Source organism: Centruroides sculpturatus, unplaced genomic scaffold (genome assembly GCF_000671375.1).
Source record: "Centruroides sculpturatus isolate CEXI.00-Female unplaced genomic scaffold, Cexi_2.0 scaffold462, whole genome shotgun sequence".
NCBI classification, from domain to species: domain Eukaryota; kingdom Metazoa; phylum Arthropoda; class Arachnida; order Scorpiones; family Buthidae; genus Centruroides; species Centruroides sculpturatus.
The window spans coordinates 322,201-341,630 of NW_019385104.1; the positions used below are offsets into that span (position 1 = coordinate 322,201).

General features: G+C 27.4%; 2 protein-coding genes across 2 annotated transcripts in view; both read left to right on the forward strand.

The window, feature by feature from the left end:
• The window catches only part of LOC111634763 (endothelin-converting enzyme 1-like), a 14,891-nt gene extending 7,807 nt beyond the window's left edge, over window positions 1–7,084 (forward strand). Inside the window, exons 4-19 of the mRNA XM_023379604.1 lie at window positions 1,991–2,190; window positions 2,259–2,345; window positions 2,430–2,495; window positions 2,575–2,726; window positions 2,806–2,941; window positions 3,698–3,811; window positions 5,244–5,321; window positions 5,438–5,541; window positions 5,627–5,697; window positions 5,792–5,843; window positions 6,044–6,111; window positions 6,257–6,381; window positions 6,504–6,569; window positions 6,633–6,737; window positions 6,835–6,911; window positions 6,985–7,084. Of these exons, the coding sequence (XP_023235372.1) occupies window positions 1,991–2,190; window positions 2,259–2,345; window positions 2,430–2,495; window positions 2,575–2,726; window positions 2,806–2,941; window positions 3,698–3,811; window positions 5,244–5,321; window positions 5,438–5,541; window positions 5,627–5,697; window positions 5,792–5,843; window positions 6,044–6,111; window positions 6,257–6,381; window positions 6,504–6,569; window positions 6,633–6,737; window positions 6,835–6,911; window positions 6,985–7,084 (1,601 nt within the window). The remainder of the gene's footprint in view (window positions 1–1,990; window positions 2,191–2,258; window positions 2,346–2,429; window positions 2,496–2,574; window positions 2,727–2,805; window positions 2,942–3,697; window positions 3,812–5,243; window positions 5,322–5,437; window positions 5,542–5,626; window positions 5,698–5,791; window positions 5,844–6,043; window positions 6,112–6,256; window positions 6,382–6,503; window positions 6,570–6,632; window positions 6,738–6,834; window positions 6,912–6,984) is intronic.
• A 5,004-nt stretch (window positions 7,085–12,088) lies between these two features.
• The window catches only part of LOC111634764 (neprilysin-like), a 10,244-nt gene continuing 2,902 nt past the window's right edge, over window positions 12,089–19,430 (forward strand). Inside the window, exons 1-12 of the mRNA XM_023379605.1 lie at window positions 12,089–12,253; window positions 12,412–12,509; window positions 12,606–12,659; window positions 13,109–13,264; window positions 13,378–13,458; window positions 15,106–15,311; window positions 15,398–15,538; window positions 16,911–16,991; window positions 17,083–17,423; window positions 17,502–17,703; window positions 17,778–17,876; window positions 17,953–18,027. Of these exons, the coding sequence (XP_023235373.1) occupies window positions 12,171–12,253; window positions 12,412–12,509; window positions 12,606–12,659; window positions 13,109–13,264; window positions 13,378–13,458; window positions 15,106–15,311; window positions 15,398–15,538; window positions 16,911–16,991; window positions 17,083–17,423; window positions 17,502–17,703; window positions 17,778–17,876; window positions 17,953–18,027 (1,617 nt within the window). The 5' untranslated portion in view covers window positions 12,089–12,170. The remainder of the gene's footprint in view (window positions 12,254–12,411; window positions 12,510–12,605; window positions 12,660–13,108; window positions 13,265–13,377; window positions 13,459–15,105; window positions 15,312–15,397; window positions 15,539–16,910; window positions 16,992–17,082; window positions 17,424–17,501; window positions 17,704–17,777; window positions 17,877–17,952; window positions 18,028–19,430) is intronic.

The following is a 19,430-nucleotide window of genomic DNA, read 5'->3' on the forward strand; positions in this document are numbered from 1 at the left end:
CAAATAAAATCTCAAATAAATTAGGAAAATACAAAACCAATACTGATAAATTGAAAAAAACTGGAACTGTTTACAAAATTAATTGCAACTGTCAAAATCCTAAAGAATACATAGGTGAAACGGGTCGAACTTTGGAATTACGGATAAAAGAACATGAAGCTGCCATACGGTTAAAACATGATAATTCACCTTGGTATAACCACATCAAAAATAGTAACTGCAAAATAGATAGAAATAATATTAAAATCCTACACTGTGAGAAAAATATATATAAACGTAAATTCAAAGAACATATAGAAATAATGAAATACAGTGGTAATAATTTAATAAACATTTCCAATGGCATGCAAATCGACCAGCAATGGTATAACATGATAGGGGGCGCAACAAGTCAATAGTTTATATTTCTAAGATTATACATTGTCGTGAAAATTTTATTGTATGTTGAACCTTTTTAAAGTTTATACAACGTATACTACTCTGTTATTGTTGTGACACTTTTAAAGAAAAACATGTATGTATTTTTTTTAGTAAATATTTTTTTAAAGGAAAAAATTTGTTATAAATAAGTGATTTAAAATGTTACTAATAATTATAATTTGTAATTAGTTGTGTAGCATAATGGTATGGATTTCGATGTAAAACGCCCTTAAGAGAAAATTGGGAATTATAAATTTAAAAACATTGTAAATTGATAGTACAAGTACTGTAAAAGAGATGAAGAAACATGTGGGAAATCTTAAGGTATTATAAAATGTCTTTTTATGTCTTGTAAGCATTTTCTACTCAAAAGTTGTTTTGTGTAAATTCAATATGAATTTGTTTTGTAGCACTGAGGAGGAGCAGGAAAATTAAACTTGCCCGAAATGCATCTGTGAAAAACAATAAAGGAGATTTTTAACCTGTAGAGCTGTGAGAAAGTCTACCGAAATTTTGTTCGTCGAAATGCATATGTGAAAAACAATAAAGGAGATTTTTAACCTGTAGAGCTGTGAGAAAGTCTACCGAAATTTTGTTCGGATTGAAGAGACATTTACCTATATAATACGTAATACAGCTACCATTAGAAAATTCAACATAGAAAATCCTCCGGAAGAAATTTCTTTGGCAGATCGCCGAAGGATTACTTTCTTCCATCCATTTCACCGCACTTCTGAAGTGTCATTGCGGCACCCTAGTATATCACTGCACGCCGTTTGGAAATCACTGGATGAAGGCATCACAAGACTTCAGCAATCTGCCAAAGGGAAATGCTTCCAAGAATGACTTTCTATGGGATCTAGCTCTATATAAATGTTAGTCACGTGAAGAAAACCCAGAAAATTTCAACACTTCTCTCCAGCATGAATAGCGATTGGCTAATTACAAGTGTTTAATGGTTTCGGCCACTGACCCACTGATGGACCTTCAGTAAGATCGGTCATTAAGATAATCACGTTTAGTAAAGCGATAGTGTCTTTGCTGTTTCCATGTTTTAAAATATGTAAAAATAAAACTACAGAATTAATATTATAAAATACATTTGATCGATGCAAAAGTGGCATTACTAGTTTGGGGGTAACTAGAAGTTATGGAGCTAGAAACGCTATATTTCTAAATGTATCACTAGTTATGGCCCACTAGTTTGTGTCGTTATTATTTCTCGTTTCAATTACAACTTAACTTTGCAATAGACAATACAAAAATAACAGATAAACAACACTGCACAATTATAAATTTTTTTTATAGAATTGGGAAATGTTAAGTAGAAAAATTATCAATTGCAATTGTTATTATTTAATAATAACAATTGCAATTAATTTTTCTACTTAACATTTCCCAATTCTATAAAAAAAAATTTAATGTCAGACTCAATCAAACTATAATTCCCATTAATTGTAGACTTAATTCATTTACTCCACTTAATGTTACTAAAATGACTACAATAAAAGGATACTATTATATTACATTAATAAAATACATAATAAATTGATTATTTTATCCGTTTTAGAACTTAATGAAACCAACAGGAATGAGTGGAAGAAGAATTATTTTAATAAAAACTTGGGAGGATGTCCACTCCTCGATGAAAATTGGAACGAATCTACTTATAATTTAGAAGAATATTTCGCAAAATTTATTAAATTATCTATTTTTCCTTTTATTTCGGTTCAACCAGACAATAGAAACACAGAAAGAAATATAATTACTGTAAGTTTGTGTTATAACTTTATTAACTACAAATTTCCAATAAAGAAATTACATTTACCCATTTGTAGATTTTGGCTCCAGATATTGAAAGTCAAATTAAAACAAATTATTTCGATTCTAATAAATGGATAAATACTAGATCTTTGGTAACATATGTAAGTATTTAAATTATTTAGCTAAAATTATTATTGTTTTACTATTTATTATATATTAATAAAGTAATTTGTCTACTCGAGCAGTATCACGTAAGCAACGAAGAACCTGATTTTATGACCATTGAGGAATTACAGGAATTTATTCCAGAAGTATTTACTTTATTTTTATAGTTTTTTTTTAAAGTAGTTTTGGTAAAATGATAATTAAATTACTTGCATTAATTTTTAGATTAATTGGAAGAAGTTATTCGATTACATTTTTGAGGATATCCATTTACCTGAAAAATCAAATATAACATCTCAGACAGAAATTATGATATGGGGGAAAAAAATTAAATTATTAGAGCTTTTCGAGATGAATAAGACGGAAAGTTTTGAAAGGTAAACCAGATGAATAAATAACAAGAATAAATTTTGTATTTACGTATAATTTTAGAGCTAACTACAAAATATTTTACAGTGTTTTAGCCAATTTTTTCTGCACATCTTTCTCTGTATCGTTTCCTAATGAGATTGATAAGACATTGTTTTTGGATATTCTGTCACGATATACTAATTTCCTGGATTATATATATTATCAACACGTAAAATATAATGTAAGTAGACTTTTATAAAATTTAAATAATAAATATAATCATTTTATTAATTGTCTTTATTCAATTTATATTTAAAGATATTTTAATACTTATTATTTAATTAATTAATTAATTAATTAATTAAATGCCTATCTTTTAGAGGGAGATTTTCGTGTGCGACGATTAAATGTACTGTATCTATGCGCTTAGGATATAAATAGGATTTTGTTCAGTAGAATTCTTATATTTTGTTCTGTTGTACTACTTACTATTCTATATTTGATGATTCGTAAACGAGTAAAATGATACGAAGCTTATTTCTTGGTCCTCTTGGTCTTTTTATCTAATTTCATCCCATCGGAAGGTGCAACTTTTAGTGTTGTTTATATTACTGTATTTACTTCCATTCTTTTAATATATGAGTTTGGTTATGTAAAAAAAAAATATATTTTGCCTCTGGGTAAATGTTGAAGTAGACATTCTGTATTAAATTTTATAAAAAAGTGATAAATTTTAACATTTTATCTAGAGGAATATTTATATCATTTAGTATAAAACATTCTAAACTGAATTAAATTAGAAAATGTTTACATAGAATTAGAATAAAAATTAGATTTAAGATATATATAAGATAAGAAATTAGAAAATACTTAATATACCCATTCAAAATTTTAAATTGCTTGCATTTTTACTACTACTAATTAATTTAATTTAATTTAGAAAAGTATGATTTATACTTAACTATAAATAATATAGTTTAAATTTTTAATTTCTTAGAAAAAAAATAATCTTCTTGAAGAAATTACCGAATATATTCATGAATTTATGTCAAATTCATTGAGCAATAAAACTTGGTTGGATGACGAGACGAAAATTCAAATCAACGAAAAAGTAAGTTTAACACTTTCCTCTTTATTTATACATATAATATTAAAATGCAAAAAGTTAATTAATTAATTAGTTATTCTTTTCAAAATATAAGTTTATCAATAATAATATATTTTAATTCACTTAAAAATATAAGTCAAGTTGCTACTTAAGTTAAGTCAACTTTGGCTACTTTAACTATGAATTTCACTTTATTTCTGAGGGTTAAGGATTTCGCATTGTTTGGCTGATTTTCATCTATTTTACATCTTAAACTTAATTTCAAATCGTAATCTAAATTCCTGAGTTTGCAGCTTAATTTAACAACGCTGGTTTTCTATACGAGATGTTACTATCTAGTAGTTGATTTTTCTTGTAAAACTTTTGGGGATACTTAAATGTTAGGTAATACATGGAGAAGAGTTGTGCTGAATTGTTTGCAAATGTTATCAGAAGAGAAAGAGGTCAAAATTTCACTAAAAATGCATTGCATAATTTATGAACAGCCCATAAGCTGCTTTTCTTTGTATATAACCAAAGTGATAATTATGTTTTTTCGGGCCTAGCTTTGAATGTTTACTGATTAAATTGTAAAATATTGTATATGATTAGTAAGCTTTCGTCGCTGTGTGCCGAATTAATAAGGAAGAGGGAAGAATTAAAAAAAACTACTTGCATGATATGCCGAAGAATGTACTGTTACTGATGAAAATATCTTCAGTTATAATATTGGTAGAAAGTATTAAGCAGAAAGTAGAAAGCATCGCTGCTTTCAGAAACAAATATCTTTCATCTTTAGCTACAGCTTTCGTACATTTTGAAATCCTTCTAAGTAAGATCAACCATCCAAGTTTAAGCAGTTTTTTGCAGAGATGGACTGGAAAAACCGTTTCTAACGAAAGTACTTTAAAAAAATGTAACCTTCAATACCAGTATATGGAAAAGCAATCAGTAGGATCAATGTATTATTGGAGATAACCCTGTTTTGTTTCTTGTGGACAAAACAATGAATGACATGAAACGATTGGTTTTGAATATTTTTGTGGTCCCACTAACAGACAAATCGGTAGATGGAATACTCTTAAAGAAGTAAAATTTGCAAAAGTGTGAGCGCATTTAATCATGCCTGCATGAAGTGTGATTACACCGTTAATGTTGTCCTAAGAGACCAAGCTCCTTACATGACTCAATTTTCAAGAATTTAAATCAATGCTTGTTTTTCAAATTCAAATGTTTGTTGAATTTAAAATCAAGGTTCAATTAAATCACATTTCATACATAGCACATGCCTTCATTTAGTGTTTGAGTCAGTACATAATGTACAGTACGTGTATGTGAATTAGTGAGTGTGTGAATCAGTACGAAGAGTTCCAATGTTTATTTCAGAGGTAAAAAAAGTTTTAAAGAAAGTTTCAGCAGAGAGTTATTTCTAATATAGCCTATTTTCATTTTTTAGATTAAAGAAATGATAATAACAACAGACTTTCCCGAATTTGTTAAAAACGAAGACTTATTTATGGAATTTTATAAAGATGTACGTATTGCAATTAATTTTAATGATATATATTTATTCCGTATATCAAATTGATTAGACGTATGAGATTAAATATAACGTTCTTATTAACTTTGAAATTTCATATTATTTATTAGTTTCCAAATATGAATTCAAATTTTGATGAAAATTTTTTAAATATGAAAAAGTTTATGCTTAAAAAACAGCTTGAAACTCTCTGGAAAAAGAATGATAGGAAACAGTAAGAAGCATTATACTTATTGCTTGATTAAATAATATTTTAAACTGTTGTTTGTAAGTTTATTTTTTTAATTTTATATTCGCAGATGGAATGCGAATAGCGATGTTTCAACAATGTATTATTCTGCACTCTATCATCCACTATTAAATAAAGTTGGTAAGGTTTAAAAAGTCTTTTTAAATCGTCTAAGGCCTTACAATTTTTATAGCATATATATATAAATACATGTACGAATTTATTTATATTTCAGTTATGACTCAATTTTTTCAAAGTAAATCCATGTTTAATGTTAATTTCCCTATGTAAGTAGCCTAAATAAACTTATAAACTTCTTATATATAATTAACTGTATCTATATACACTTTACTCATTAAGTTTGTATAAGTCCTAAATGCATATCCATTCTAAATTATAGAAAATAAACCTACTTTTTCCATCAATTGTTCCTGTGTGTTTTGTTCTCAATAGCAACTTGATTAATTTTTATTTTATTTATTATTAGTTATACGAATTTCGCCCGGTATGGTAGTGCTTTAGCACATGAAATTACTCATTCTCTAACTACAAATGGTAAGTTTTAATTTAACATTTATTACGTTTTTAATCTTTTAATACATATATAATCTGAAATAGTAAATTTGCTTATTTCATAAAATTATTGTGTAATTTTCCATAAATATTTTAATAAAGCGATTATTTCATTGTCATAAATTAGCTATTCGTATGGACGGTCATGGAAATCTTAATATGACATGGTCAGAGGAATCACTAATGGAATACAATAAAAGAGTGGAATGCCTGGTTGATCAGTATGGTTCCTATGAAATTGGAGGAGAAAGGGCGAGTTGTTTATTTTTCATGACTTTAACAGAAAGAATATTTTATATTAATTCTTTAATATTCGTATTTATTTGTTATTTAACAAAAATTAAAATTTACTGAGTTATATAATTTCATTGCAGATGGATGGTAATAGAACAATAGATGAAAACATAGCAGACAATAGCGGTTTGAGACATGCATATTTTGTAAGTAATTTAGACAAAATATTCAAAGTTTTCTGAAGTATTAAGCGAAGTTTTTAATTATAGGCATATAAAGAGTATTTAAAGAAATATGAAAGTGAAGGAAAGGATATTCTTGAAGATTTCCAATTGTATAATCCGGATCAAATGTTCTTCATATCATACGCAACTGTAAGAATTATATATATAATATTTTTATACAAATAATATATAATTTATGTATTGCAATAATGTATAATTGTATCAAATTATATGAAATTTTTTACAGATGTGGTGTGATTCAGAAACGGGAGGCGAATTAAAATCTGATATGAATCGTAGTGAACACAGTCCACAGATATTCAGGTATATTACAAAACAAATCAAATTCAATAGAGAATATCAACATTTATTTGAATTTTTTTCCTCTCAATTTTAGGATCATTGGAACAGTTTCTAACATGAAAGAGTTTTCAGAGGCATTTCAATGTGGTAACGATAAACCTATGAATCCGGTTGACAAATGTATTTTATGGTAGCTTAAACGTCTTTATTAATACGTTGCGTTAAAACGACGAGAATAAATATCACAATTTAGAGATGTTAAAAGAAACTCTGAATATAACTACTTATATCTGTTTTAATAAGTGAAGTTAAAGGATAAATATATTTTTTGTTATTAAAAGGACACTAGAGAACAAAGAAGTTTTCGTAGAATGAATCTTTAGATAAGTAAATAATCAGTGTAATCCAAAAGACGATATTCATTTATCTGGNGTAAATAATCTGCATAAACCAAAAATATATTATTCATTTATCTAGATTTAAATAAAAAATTCTGTCGGAATTTCTGATGTAATTTTTTAATTTTTATTGTCTATGCAAGAAATTAATAAAACTTTAGGAAATTGAAAAACATCGTATTAATTGTTTTGTACTTACTTAAGAGAGTCCAAAATTATTTCTATAATTTTTATATTTCCTGTGCATACAGCCTGAAGAATACAATTCTTTATGTCTATATCGCGAATGGTAAGAACTGAATCATCTCGATGTTTTCATTTTCGACTGCGATATGAAGAGCAGAAAGATCTTGATAATTAATGCAATTTATATTGAGTTGATTATTCTAAAATATTAAGAAATTAATGAGTTAGTTGTTTTATCTTATCTCATTTTCTGTGGATATGACGTTATTTTGCTGCACGCAAAGAAATACTGGACGCTACACACAAGAACCTAAATATAGCTCATAATTAAACGTTAATTGCACCCAAACTGTGCTCAGATGTATTACTTTCATCCAATAAATATTGTCGGAAGTCACTTATCGAAGCCGCATGACTACCATAAAGCGAATTCCGTGCGTTTTAAAATAGAAATTTTGATTTACACTTCAAAAACTGCTTTTCCTTGATTGGGCGGTCTCATTTACTTATTCCGTATCACAAATTTCGTAAATTACTAACCTTTACTAGCTTTACTTTACTGTTCGACGATTGATACCTATAATTGATTTATTGGGCTGCAATTTGAAATAATTGTAGACTTATAAATTCCCATGTCGTTCCTCTTTCTTGTCTGTCTTTCCTTAATCTCAGGAACGGTGTTAGACATATGAACGTAGAAACCGAATTTGAAAACCTTAGGAGCGGAAGGGCCCGATTAACTATATGTCAACATCCGGTATAAATTTAAAGTTGTGTTATTTCAACTCGAAAATTTTTCCTTACATTATATATTTTTTTAATCATGAAAACATTACCAAGCTTATAAATAAAGAACCAAAAGTACTTTTAAGGTGTAAGCTTACAGGTTCCTGGAAGTCTTGAAACCACCGAAATTTTTCGGGGTAGTTTGTCAAGATACATAGGACTTCGTCCCTCACCATCCGGCTGCCCCATTGCTGGTTTGGTCAAACCCAAGATAAATTTGATTAATAGGTCCATAGGGTGAAAAGGGACAAATATGAAAAAAAAAACATTTTAGAAAGATGACGATAATTTATTTAAAGTTTAAATAAATTATTGAAGGGAGAAAGATATCAGACATTAAAGTATATGAAATTAAAACCTAATTGGTTTACAATTAGACTACTTGCTTAAAAAGATTGAAAACCGCTGTATTGTATAGAATAAATGCAACTAATATTTGTTGCAAATACTTATATTACATAGAAAGAAAGAGAAATATTTCATATACAAATCTATCAGAAACTAAAACAAATATTCAAAATTTTTTTTATAATTACCTTAATAAGGTATATATATATAATAATAATAATCATCACAAAGAATTAAATAAACAAGATCAAACGTTATTTAAATTATGGAATTAATTACATTAACAAAATAATTTTAAAAAAAATCAAACTTTGTCTTGTGAAGCTTTACTGTTAAATGTTATAAACCAATATTCTGTATTTCTGTATAAACCGAATTAGGTCACGTAGGAAAAAATGTTCAAATAAAATTTATTTAAACAAAAACTGTCTATTGTTATTGCCTGTAAAGAAGAATAAAACAAATCTCCTTGTCTATCAGAATTTTTTAAATGATCGAATAAATGACAATTTCTTTAATAATTACATCAAATTATTAAGTAATATAAAATTAGTAATAATTATTAAAATAATTAACATGCATTCATTAATAAATAATAAAATATAGATATTTTATTAATCATTTTTGTAATAATATTAGATTTTTCCTGCGACTTTTAAAGTGAATTAATTAATTCACATTTATTCATTCAAATAGTTATAAATTGTAACCAAATATATACACTAATGAGTAAAACTGTGTCATATTTGTACACCTTCTTCGACTGTTTGAACTGAAAATTTAACAATAACAATAGCTTCCATACTACAGGTGATACCACGTCACAACATTAACATGCTTTTCCACATCTGCGGACATATAAATATCAAAAATAACTTAAACATTACTAAGGCATAACTCACTTTATATCTCATTCTATGTGATATTTTGAAGCGTTGAGTCAATTATAATTTATAAGTGAATACAAATATAAACATATTGAATTCTTATGTTTTGATTTCTTGGTTTTCATCATGAGTGTCAACCCAATTTCAATGAAAGACATTGATGAAAAGGAACAGGAATTTCGTATCAACTGCCAGAATGATCATGAAAGGTAATTAAAGTATAATATATATTTTAATATAAATTTTTCTATTTATAAAGTATATTAAGATAATACAAAGATTTCTTTATAGAATTTTTAATGCTTCAATTCAAATTACTATACAGTATTTCTATTATAATATATATTTTTTTCTTTATCGAAAACAGCACTAATCCAAGGGAGAAGCTATTAATAATATTAGCATTCATCTTTCTGGTTTTAGTGCTTAGTTTACTTTCTGCTATCGTTATAAGCATTGCAGTAGGTAAGAAAACAAATTAGTTATTAGTAACTCAAATGTTAAATTTATAAATTTTATTAATTATATACATATACATTTTTAAATTTTATTTTTTCTTAGAAAATCTATTACCAAAATCAGAAATATGCAAGACTAAGCATTGCGTAATGAGAGGTAAAAGAATTAAATTAATTAAAATCTAATACAGTAAAAACCTGCGTAAATCCGGTTTTACTGTATTTTCCGTTTTATTTTGTACGTGTTTGTATATAAAATTATACATAATTTGTATTATTATTTTTTAATTCTTTCCGTCTGTGAGCCTTTTTATACTCGTTTGGCCTAAAAGCCTTTTTTCGTACCAATTCTGATGCTTTTGTTTACATTACTGATGAGCAACCTTTTCTGAATTTGAGCCTTAAGGAACCTACGTAGGCTTCAGTCGGGTCGTATACATGTTTTCTTATAGACTTTTACCAAATTGAGGGCTTTAAACTTAATGAGTATACCCCATAAATGCCAGTGATTCAGTATTAAGAACTGTTATTTAAATAATATAATAAATAAGAATAATTTTATTATCTAAATGAAAATTGTTTGAAAGACTTTGAATTTTGTTAAAGCTGGTAATATTCTCGAGAACTTGAATGGAGATGTTGAACCTTGCGACGATTTCTACACTTATTCGTGTGGAGGTTGGAAGAATAAAAACTTAATGTCGCTTCCAAATAGAAGTATATTAAGTGAAATTCAGTTTGATATTCTCCGAATTATGTATAGTAAGTAGTAAATAAGATATGGGAATTATAAATACTGTATTTTATATAATTCAATAAAAATGCTTTCATTGAAATAGTCTTTTATTAGAATATAATATTACATATATTTAAAGGTATTATTAAGAATATAAAAGAAGGCAACTTACCCATTGAAAAAAAAGTAGCCGAGATTACGAACAGTTGTATAAATCATCGTAAGTAGTTATATTTATTAGATTCTTTTACTGTTTTAAGCTGAAATCAACAAATGATTTTAGATATTTATTTAGATTTTCAGATTCAAATTGATTTTATAAGCATAATCTTTCTGTTCCTACTTTTACAAGAATATAGACTGACAANCAAATATGAAAAAAAAAACATTTTAGAAAGATGACGATAATTTATTTAAAGTTTAAATAAATTATTGAAGGGAGAAAGATATCAGACATTAAAGTATATGAAATTAAAACCTAATTGGTTTACAATTAGACTACTTGCTTAAAAAGATTGAAAACCGCTGTATTGTATAGAATAAATGCAACTAATATTTGTTGCAAATACTTATATTACATAGAAAGAAAGAGAAATATTTCATATACAAATCTATCAGAAACTAAAACAAATATTCAAAATTTTTTTATAATTACCTTAATAAGGTATATATATATATTAATAATAATCATCACAAAGAATTAAATAAACAAGATCAAACGTTATTTAAATTATGGAATTAATTACATTAACAAAATAATTTAAAAAAAAAATCAAACTTTGTCTTGTGAAGCTTTACTGTTAAATGTTATAAACCAATATTCTGTATTTCTGTATAAACCGAATTAGGTCACGTAGGAAAAAATGTTCAAATAAAATTTATTTAAACAAAAACTGTCTATTGTTATTGCCTGTAAAGAAGAATAAAACAAATCTCCTTGTCTATCAGAATTTTTTAAATGATCGAATAAATGACAATTTCTTTAATAATTACATCAAATTATTAAGTAATATAAAATTAGTAATAATTATTAAAATAATTAACATGCATTCATTAATAAATAATAAAATATAGATATTTTATTAATCATTTTTGTAATAATATTAGATTTTTCCTGCGACTTTTAAAGTGAATTAATTAATTCACATTTATTCATTCAAATAGTTATAAATTGTAACCAAATATATACACTAATGAGTAAAACTGTGTCATATTTGTACACCTTCTTCGACTGTTTGAACTGAAAATTTAACAATAACAATAGCTTCCATACTACAGGTGATACCACGTCACAACATTAACATGCTTTTCCACATCTGCGGACATATAAATATCAAAAATAACTTAAACATTACTAAGGCATAACTCACTTTATATCTCATTCTATGTGATATTTTGAAGCGTTGAGTCAATTATAATTTATAAGTGAATACAAATATAAACATATTGAATTCTTATGTTTTGATTTCTTGGTTTTCATCATGAGTGTCAACCCAATTTCAATGAAAGACATTGATGAAAAGGAACAGGAATTTCGTATCAACTGCCAGAATGATCATGAAAGGTAATTAAAGTATAATATATATTTTAATATAAATTTTTCTATTTATAAAGTATATTAAGATAATACAAAGATTTCTTTATAGAATTTTTAATGCTTCAATTCAAATTACTATACAGTATTTCTATTATAATATATATTTTTTTCTTTATCGAAAACAGCACTAATCCAAGGGAGAAGCTATTAATAATATTAGCATTCATCTTTCTGGTTTTAGTGCTTAGTTTACTTTCTGCTATCGTTATAAGCATTGCAGTAGGTAAGAAAACAAATTAGTTATTAGTAACTCAAATGTTAAATTTATAAATTTTATTAATTATATACATATACATTTTTAAATTTTATTTTTTCTTAGAAAATCTATTACCAAAATCAGAAATATGCAAGACTAAGCATTGCGTAATGAGAGGTAAAAGAATTAAATTAATTAAAATCTAATACAGTAAAAACCTGCGTAAATCCGGTTTTACTGTATTTTCCGTTTTATTTTGTACGTGTTTGTATATAAAATTATACATAATTTGTATTATTATTTTTTAATTCTTTCCGTCTGTGAGCCTTTTTATACTCGTTTGGCCTAAAAGCCTTTTTTCGTACCAATTCTGATGCTTTTGTTTACATTACTGATGAGCAACCTTTTCTGAATTTGAGCCTTAAGGAACCTACGTAGGCTTCAGTCGGGTCGTATACATGTTTTCTTATAGACTTTTACCAAATTGAGGGCTTTAAACTTAATGAGTATACCCCATAAATGCCAGTGATTCAGTATTAAGAACTGTTATTTAAATAATATAATAAATAAGAATAATTTTATTATCTAAATGAAAATTGTTTGAAAGACTTTGAATTTTGTTAAAGCTGGTAATATTCTCGAGAACTTGAATGGAGATGTTGAACCTTGCGACGATTTCTACACTTATTCGTGTGGAGGTTGGAAGAATAAAAACTTAATGTCGCTTCCAAATAGAAGTATATTAAGTGAAATTCAGTTTGATATTCTCCGAATTATGTATAGTAAGTAGTAATAAAGATATGGGAATTATAAATACTGTATTTTATATAATTCAATAAAAATGCTTTCATTGAAATAGTCTTTTATTAGAATATAACATTACATATATTTAAAGGTATTATTAAGAACATAAAAGAAGACAACTTACCTATTGAAAAAAAAGTAGCCGAGATTACGAACAGTTGTATAAATCATCGTAAGTAGTTATATTTATTAGATCCTTTTACTGTTTTAAGCTGAAATCAACAAATGATTTTAGATATTTATTTAGATTTTCAGATTCGAATTGATTTTATAAGCATAATGTTTCTGTTCCTACTTTTACAAGAATACAGACTGACAATGTTTGAATTACTAGTAGAAGCAATTATAGAATTCCATTCTTTGACTGTCTTGAGGATTTTAATCTTGTAAGATGATGGAATTAAAAACTGTAATTCAACGATATGAATTACATTGCTCAACAATATGAATTACATTGCTCAACGATATGAATTACATTGTTCCTAGTAGAAACAAAGCTATTTCAAATACAGTCGACCCCCATAACACTGTTGATTATTCCGTTTTATATGAATTTCATGTTGTACGAGTCACTTAGGTTTTATAAATACGTGAGTCGTTCACAGCCCGGCACACGTATTTGTAAAATCTAAGTGACTCGTACAACATTGAATTCATATAAAACGGAATTATCAACAGTGTTGTAGGAGGGGACGACTGTATATTTGCCAGAAAACAGGTTCATTTTTAGCCACTAATTTTATCTGGTGTTGCATTTATGCGACATGCAATGCTGTATTATTGTATATTTTTATTTTATGTCTACTTTATCTACTAACTAAAAGAAATAATAATAATTTGTGGAATAGGTTTACGTATATTAAGAGAATCTTAACTAATACCTGTAAATATCCTGAGTACAATGATACAAATGACTTAGAACAGATGAGGGAAACTTGCTGGTGATTTCTAATGTGGCCTGAATAAATACAAAATTCGTAACAACAGAATTAAACTTATTAGAAATATATATATATATATATATATATATATATTGTTGATGCACGTATAGTAATTTGTAATGAGACTTTAGAGTGTTTCCTAAAATATAATATGGTCTTTTAATTTAAAAAAGTGTCCACCTCTGGTCTAGAATATAGAATAATGAAAGTATAAATTTTTAATGAAAAAATAATCTAATATTAAAGGATTTCCAATTCGGACTATTTCTATGATTTCATACTTGTTAATTGCATCTTACATATTAATATAAATATTATGATAATTAAATTTATTATACAAGTATCACCCGTACAACACGGCACTTCTACAACACGATTTCCCTCTAACACTTTTCGAAAATTTGGGAAATCCTCCGTACAAAATTTTATCATTTTTAATTGAAAACTCCTTTATTCGATATTTTTTATTCAAGTAAACATGCATGTTATCTCAAAATTGCCCATGGATATCACAATATTGAAACTTTTAATCTTATTTAGTAATGTTTATTCAAACATTTTTAGATGTTATTAAACTTTTTTTTAACCTTGCGAAAGTAATCATTCATAAAAATGACGAACGAAATACGGCGGTATTTCGGTACTCGAACTGTTTTCAACTCGAACAATTCGGTATTCGAACATACGTCTTCTGGAACGTAACCCTATGTTTTGCATTAATCCTTTGTTTCGTATAGTACTGATTCGCATAACACAGTACTTTTACGGAATGTAACTACCGTGTTATACGAAGGATACTTGTATTTAACATTATTATAATTAAAGAAGCATTTAAAACTTATTTTTACGGCAAGTTAAATTCTACTTTTTTTTTCTAGACAAAACACAAAAGGATACTTTAAAAGCTTCTTATACGAAAATGTTTAAAGAATTCGGGGGTTTTCCTCTAATAACTGTAACAGAAGACAAAGCTTCGACAACAGGAGAAAAAATAGCTAATTTATATCGTTTATTTGGAATGCAACCAATTCTACAAATTGAAGTTTCGCCTAATTATAAAAATAACAAAGAAAACATTTTAGTCGTAAATATATTTATATTATTCATAAAAAATATATTTAATTTCTATCATTATCTATTTTAATTTATAAAATTTAATTTAATTTCAAGATAACTCCTCCCTCTAAAGCCTTATTCGAGGATATAGAGGACGATATTAAGTTTACGCAAAAGTTTCTTGAGGAAGTATTTGAGAAAAACCAATTACAGTTTGATGACGTTAAAGCTTTAAATAACAAGATTAAGGAAAAAGTAATTATCAAAAGTGTTATTACTTTATATAAATGTTTGAATACATGAGGGTTATTCAAGAAATAAGTTTTTCGTGTCTGCTATTAACAGGAATTTTCATTCTAGAAACCAATTGATGTATAGGAAGAGGCATTCTTGCTTTATTTTTCGACATAGTTCGATAGTATTATTGACACATTTTTATAGCGTTTTGCCAGGTTAAACCAAACCTTCTCACGTACGAACGAAATTCAAACGGTTTTTTCTACTTCATTCGTATGAAATGCTGCTTTCCAAATGCCTTCTTTCAAGTTGGGAAGTTGTGGAGGTCTCTGGCGACAAGGCCAGACTACAAGGGTATTGTCAAAACTTTCTCAACCGAATTTGATAACACGGGATGCTGTTACTGTTGCTTTGTCGGGTCTTGCATTATCATCAAAGAGCGTAATCCCCGAAGTGAGAAGACCTGCATCTTTCAGTCTTGTCAGTGCGTCGTAATACTTATTGATATTCTCAATATTACAACCCAAGTAGTCCCGGAAAAGGATCTCGTCTTCTTACCGGCCACCTTAAACTATTTTCGGCAAGAACCTGAGTGCTTCCACTCTATGAAGACAAATTTCGATTTTGGGGTGAAATATTTAGCCTAGCTTTTATTTCCTGTCATAATTCCATAATTCGAAAGACAAACTGATTGCCTTCCTGTAAGAGATATTGCAGGCTGATGTTCATTCTGGCAGTCTTATGAACTGTGCTGATGAGCCGAGACACCCATCTTATTGACGCTATGATAATTGAACACGTTGAGGATCATGTAATGTGCTGTGGCGATCACTCGTCTGTTGATGCGAATCATGACCTTCACTCTTCAGACGTTATCCTTTCCAATGGATGTTAACGGACGTTCAGCATGCTCTTCGTCTTTGACATTCTTACGGCCATGATGGAATGTTGTACCATCGCCGCATTATTTGCTTTGATATTAATTCCCGTCCGTATACCTCTACTTGGCTTACGGATTGTAATGCCAGCTGTGCCACGTACTCATTCATAGCAGAAAACTCTCCACACTTTATCCTTTTCACGTCTCTTTACCTTCTTGTTTCTTGGCACAATGAGCAGCACTTTTTGAACATTCACAATAACTTCTGAATTACTTCTACTCGTGTGTAAAATGAAAAATGCATCCTTACGGCGAAACACAGTACATCTGAAGAAGTATGATGTCTCTACCAGTACATGGTACGTTTTATCCATAAATTTACGGTTCCGAAAATCGAGAACAACTTATTTCTGGACTTCCCCTCATATGTTCAAAAAGTAAAATATATTCATCAATAGCAATCGCCATTTTAATAAGAATTTTGTTTTCAATATAATTTAATCTGTACAGCTAGTCGATGGTCCTGGAGATAGTGAAGCGTTATTCTTAAGCAATGAAACAATCAAATATCAGGAATTTTTCCCACCAGACGTAAATAAATTATTTTAGTTATAATCCTTTTAAATTATTTTTCGATTTACTTAATAAATTATTAATAACTTTAACTTATATGTTTTCTAAGAAATTGGAAAAATTTATCTATACGCTACTCAGTGAGGAACCAGAAATACATACAGAAAACCCAGTTATAGTGGTAACTGAATCTACAGAGGCATCTACAGAGGCATCTACAGAGGCATCGTCAGCCACAGAGGCCACACCGGTACCGGTTCAGCCATCTAGTAAATCTGATGAAGAAGAAAAAGAAGAAGGAGAAGGGGGAAAAAAGAAGAAATTAACAGTCAGGAGAAGGAGAGACACGTCAAGCAACGATAAAAATAAACCTATAATAAAAATATTAATAAAAGATCCTAATATAGTCAAAAATATATTGGGTGTTCTTAAAGACGAAAACGATGAAACGTGAGATTGATTTCTAATACGTTATAAATTTATTAATTTCAGATTTTCAAACTAAATTTAACTTGATTAACTTCATAGGATAAGTGACTTTTTATCGGTTCAATTTTTGAAAAGAATTGAAAATAATATTATTTACACATCCGGAAAAACCATTAAAAAAGATCTATCGAAAGATTTTGAAGATGAAACAGTAATTAGATGTCTTCTTGATATATCTGAATATTTAAATTATGCTTTTGGTTATATGTACAAAAGCCATGTAAATATACCGGTAGATGAGGTATGTTAAATATTATCTTCAATATTTTTATAATTGAATAAACTTTTAATTTACTTGTTATTATTTAAATTTAGGCAAAACATATTGTTGAATCCGTTAGAGAAGCAATGAAAAGTTTTATTCCAAACTATGATTGGTTAGATGATAACACTAAAGAAGTAGTTGCAAATAAAGTAATTTCAAGTTATATATATAAAAAAAGATATATTTATAAAATAATTTAATTTAATAATAAATATTCTTTATTAGTTAAAAGAAATGCAGTACTTTGTTGGTTATCCATCATGGTTAGATGAAAATGGCGTTACAAAATATTATGAAGGTGTAAGTATTAAAAGATTTTTATACTTCTAATTAATCGATTTTTCTGTTTTTAATCATTTTAAATATTTTTAATGATCTTTCATTGTAAATAAATATCTTAATAAATAAATACAGTTCTTGCTATACGAAGTATTATAGAAAATATACACATCACAAAGTTTGCAATGTGTTTTAGCAATTTAAAGTCTTGTGTCTAACAATTATAAGCTGCTTTGTGTCCTTAAAATAAGGTAAACTATGCCAATTTGGACAAGACTGCCAATGCTCTATGTACTTTGTTTTTCGAATTCTTATAGCATAGAGTGAGGTGTCTTTCGTAAATACCCACAGCTCTGTTCCGATTTGTAGAATTCTCACGATTTACGCCTATATATTTACTTTCCTACCTTTGCTATTAGAGGCTCTTCCTTATTGTGCCGTCTAGAAGCTGATTTTATGTCACTATAGCTGACAATTTTTTATTGCATAAATATATTATTTTCCTAACTATATTCCTAAAACACGTAATACAGTGTAATAGATTTTCGGTATTTTATTTATACTTATACAAATTTATCGATTTAATTATTTAATTGTAGGCCTATACTTTACAAGTTAAGCAAAGTATATTTTAGGTAAAGTAAAGTAAAGTATAGGCCCTGTTATAGTATGACAGGTCATTAATTTTGAAAAGAGTGAATTATTCCTTGAAAAGTTTGCATTTTTTTCTAAAATTCTTCGCTTAAATAATGGCGAGGATTATAATAATTATTACATTTCTAGCTTTTAATTTATTTTTCCCACTTTTAAAAATAATAATATAATATGAAATGATTTTATTTCTTTATTTTAAATAAAGAAATAATTAAAGATTATAAAATAAATTAATTATACTGTATTTTATTAGTTATTCATCATCCGAGTTTGTCAAAGATGGGAATTTTCGTTAAGAGTTTTCCATTTTGCAACAATTAATTCCATCCAAATATTTTGTTTATATATTTTTTACCTTCTTTTATCCTTTCCAATTCTTTTTATCTTTTCAACTTTGTTTTTTTTTTCAATGGTCTCCATTTATCCAACTTGTAAACCTACCTCTTCTGCGTATTCTCTCTAATATCCATTAGAAATCCAAGCTTTTTAGCTTCATTCTAGTATCCAAAGCAATCTTCCGTCTGTCATTTTTCTTTACATGTTCAAACTATTTTAATCTCTTCTTCTCTGTTTTATCTATAATATTATCACACCATAAAACCTCGCTTTGTGCCCAACTCAGTTACATGTTCATCTCGTTCAAGTAGCCATTCATGAAATTCCCCTGTAAAAGTACTAAATAAGTTTTAATATAAATACCACCTTGCTTAAGTAAACAAAAGACTTTTTAAATTTTATATATATACAGTATAAAATTTAAAAAGTATATA